The sequence below is a fragment of the Myotis davidii genome, unplaced genomic scaffold (genome assembly GCF_000327345.1).
Source record: "Myotis davidii unplaced genomic scaffold, ASM32734v1 scaffold1365, whole genome shotgun sequence".
NCBI classification, from domain to species: domain Eukaryota; kingdom Metazoa; phylum Chordata; class Mammalia; order Chiroptera; family Vespertilionidae; genus Myotis; species Myotis davidii.
Window position 1 is genome coordinate 153,850 of NW_006296053.1, and position 3,739 is coordinate 157,588.

Here is a 3,739-nt window from a genome sequence, read left to right on the forward strand (position 1 = left end):
CCCCCCATCAGCCCACCAGTTGCCCCAAAGATCGGCCCTGATCCCCGGCCAGACCTAGGGGACCCCACCGGTGCACAAATCCGTGCACCAGGCCTCTAGTAGTAAAAATAAAAAGAATGGCAAATTACTTCCAAGCACACATAGTGATATAATAGTTGAGTTGTCAAAAAACTAGGTTTCTGATAAAACATGTGTTAAAGCAGGGCTCAGCAAACTATAGCTTGTAGGCCGAATCTGGCTCACTGCCTGTTTTTGTAAATAAAGTTATTTTTTAACTTTTTAAAAATTAATATTCACCCAAAGATATATTTTTCCATTTCATTTTAGAGAGAGTAGAAGGGAAGGGTAGAGACAGAGAGAAACATCGATGTGAGAGAGACACATCGATAGGCTGCCTTCCAAACATGCCCGGACTGAGGTCAGGGATCGAGTCTGCAACAAAGGTATGGCCCATGACCAGAATCAAACCCATGACCCTTCTTCAGTCCAAGGGCCAATGCTCTAACCACTGAGCAAACTGACTAGAGCTGTAAATAAAGTTTTATTTTTTAATTTTTTAATTTTTTTATTGATTAAGTTATTACATATGTGTCCTTATCCCCATGTTACCCCCTATTGCCCCCACTCATGCCCTCACCCCCCTGTTGTCCATGTCCATTGGTTAGGCCTATATGCTCGTATATAAGTCCTTTGGTTGATCTTTCCCCCTTACCCCCACCCTCCCTTACCCTCCCTCCAAAGCCCGACAGTCCAATCAATGCCTCTCCATCTCTGGATCAGTCCTTGTTCATCAGTTTATGTTGTTCCTTATATTCCACAAATGAGTGAGTTCATGTGGTATTTATCGTTCCATCCATGGCGTGGTAAATGGTGAGAGTTCCTTTTTCTTCTTCCTCTTCTTAAAGAATTCCTTTCAGCATTTCATATAATGCTGGTTTGGTGGTGATGAACTCCTTTAGCTTTTTCTTATCCCTGAAGCTCTTTATCTGACCTTCTATTCTGAATGATAGCTTTGCTGGATAAAGTAATCTTGGTTGCAGGTTCTTGCTATTCATCACTTTGAATATTTCTTGCCACTCTCTTCCAGCCTGAAAAGTTTCTGTTGAGAAATCACCTGACACTCTTATGAGAGCTCCCTTGTAGGTAACTAACTGCTTTTCTCTTGCTTCTTTTTAAGAGTCTCTCTTTGTCTTTAACCTTTTGCATTTTAACACATTATATGCGGGAAACATGGTTTCTTTTGCTGTGCATAGCTTATTATTTTCATGTAGCCCCATTTGTTTATTTTCTCTTTAGTTTTCATTGCTCAAGTAAAGTTTTATTGAAACACACCATGCTCATTCATTGATCTATTCTCCATGGCAACTTTTGTGCTACAATGGCGGAGTTGTATTTGTGAAAGAGACCATAGGGCCCGAAAAGCCTAAAATATGTATTATTTATCCTTTAAAAAAACAGCTCAGCCTTACCTGGTTTGGACTGTGGATAGAGTGTTGCCCGAGGACTGAGGATTCCTGGGTCCGATTCCAGTCCAGGACACTTTCCTTGGTTGTAGGCTTGATCTCTGGCTCTGCAACCAATTTATGTGTCTCTCTCACATACATATTTCTCTCTCTGTCTCTCTCCCTCCCTTCCACTCTCTCTAAAAATCAATGGGAAAATATCCTTAGATGACTATTAACAAAATAATAAATAAATAAATAAATAAATAAATAAATAAATAAATCAAAAGTTTAGTAATCAACCCATTTTAGAGAAAATATTTTTTAAATTGTAATTAACATATTGATAGCTTTTATGAAAATGCTCTTAAAGTGCTTGAAAATAATTTGTTCTTGGTATCTTAAACATTCATTCATTCATTCATTTATTATTCATTAAAAACATAATAATTAATTGCCATGGCAGCCCAGGTCTCATACTCATTATTATCTGAATTGCTACTATGTGCCAGATATTGTTTAGTGGCTGAATGAATATAGATCAGTGAACAAAACAGACCAAATCCCTTCTTTATTGATCAAAGTAGGGAGTTGGTGGATGAATACCCCAGCTTTGGCTGGGACAATTCTGATGCATGTTCTATAAAATCTCTAAGAATCCCCAGTGGCACTGAGCCTCAGTTAGCCACAATTGCTCATTACTACATATTCACTTAACTTATTTGTCTACCCTGTCTTACTGCCTCATTCTTCTACCAACAGTTTCTCTGATCACTTCCCAATTAAATCATTTACATCTTGTCTCAAGGTCTGATTCTAAAGAAAGTTAGACAGGAACTTAAAAATTCTTTTAGAAAATTCCCAGAGAACTGCTGATCTATAAGCTCATTGTTTATCAGTCATTTGTTCATTCATTTGGGTACCCTCATTTTGTACAAGCTCTTGGTAAAGGTCCAGAGATCAAAAAGATAAGTGAAAGGCCTTATCCTGTAGGTGCACAGAGCCCATTAAGGCAGTTGGACAGGTAAGCCACTAATTATACAGTCTAATGTGATAAGAGCTCCAATAGAAATGTGGCAGGGTAATGTGATACGAGCCAATTTTGTTTCAGAGTAAAACCTGAACTGGTGAACATTTCTCTAGAGAGGGTTCAATAAACCCATTTCCCTGAAGCACAAAGTTTCTCAACAGATCTAATGATGTTTGAGTAGAGTCTTGAAGTCTGGGTATAAGTATTACAAATAGATGAAGGCGTTAGAGGAAGTCAGACATTCTAGGCAAAAGAAGCAGGCACAAATGTTAAGACATGAGAACATTTTGCTTATAGTAGATTATGCTGGACAGAACCAGCAAAGGGGAGAGATAAAGTCTGAGTTTGGAGAAGTAGACAGGTGGTCTACAAAGAGCCTTCCAAGTCATGCTCAGGAGTAACTAATTTTCAGTTACATGCCCCATAGCTCAAAAGTCACCATTGTTTTTCAGTCTTTTATTAATCAACTAATATTAAAACTTGAGAATGTTAATGGCTGAATCCTATTTCCCTGTGCAGAGGCACTATTTGCAATAGGTGTGTGAACTATTCACAAACTCAGCAAACTTAGGCCAATGAACTCACAATCTAGAATAAGGAAAGCAGTTGTTAAAATAGCTATGTTTGCATCAGGTAGACTGTGGAAACAAATATTAAATTGATCACTATTTGTTTTTAATGACATTTTAATATACTTCTACTTAAATGAGTAATGATGAGCTATCTCAAAAACAGATCTTCCAGTATTTAGTCAATGCTGATATTAGAGACTCCATCTTTTGCCAGCACCTTGACTCACCCAAGTATTCAGATCCATAGTAAGAACACATCAGAGGGAATGGTTTCTTCCTTTTCATGGCATATTGCTTTCTGGAGTCAAGAATTGCTTGGCAAATTGATTTGATCTGTGCTGGAGTCAGCACCTGTGTAAGGAAATCAAGAAGCAAAAGTCAAATCAGGATCTTTTTTCCTTAGACACTGGATTCTCTTGCTTAAGAATCAATGAACATATCCCCCAAATATCTTTTCCTAGGTGAATATAAGCTTTGCCAATCATAACTTTTTTTTAACCACTGATTCTCTCCTTGTCATTTATCTACCCTCTTCAGAAAATTTGCTCAGAAAAGAACAAATACTGGTCCTAATCGATTGTGCTTTTACTCCTGGTGCATGGTGCAGGTCTGGTCCAGACAATGGGCCTTCAATTTGTGTCATTTAGACAGTGTTCATAAAGCCACAATTCTATGATAAGCTGTTGTATGACAGA

The 3,739-nt window shown here is 38.0% G+C and overlaps 1 protein-coding gene across 1 annotated transcript in view; it reads right to left on the minus strand.

Moving 5' to 3' along the window:
• The window catches only part of LANCL3 (LanC like 3), a gene marked incomplete at its 5' end in the record, with an annotated part of 15,938 nt that extends 12,543 nt beyond the window's left edge, over positions 1-3,395 (minus strand). Inside the window, 1 exon segment of the mRNA XM_006779565.2 lies at positions 3,272-3,395. Coding sequence (XP_006779628.1) covers positions 3,272-3,395 — 124 coding nt within the window.
• Positions 3,396-3,739: the final 344 nt, after the last annotated feature.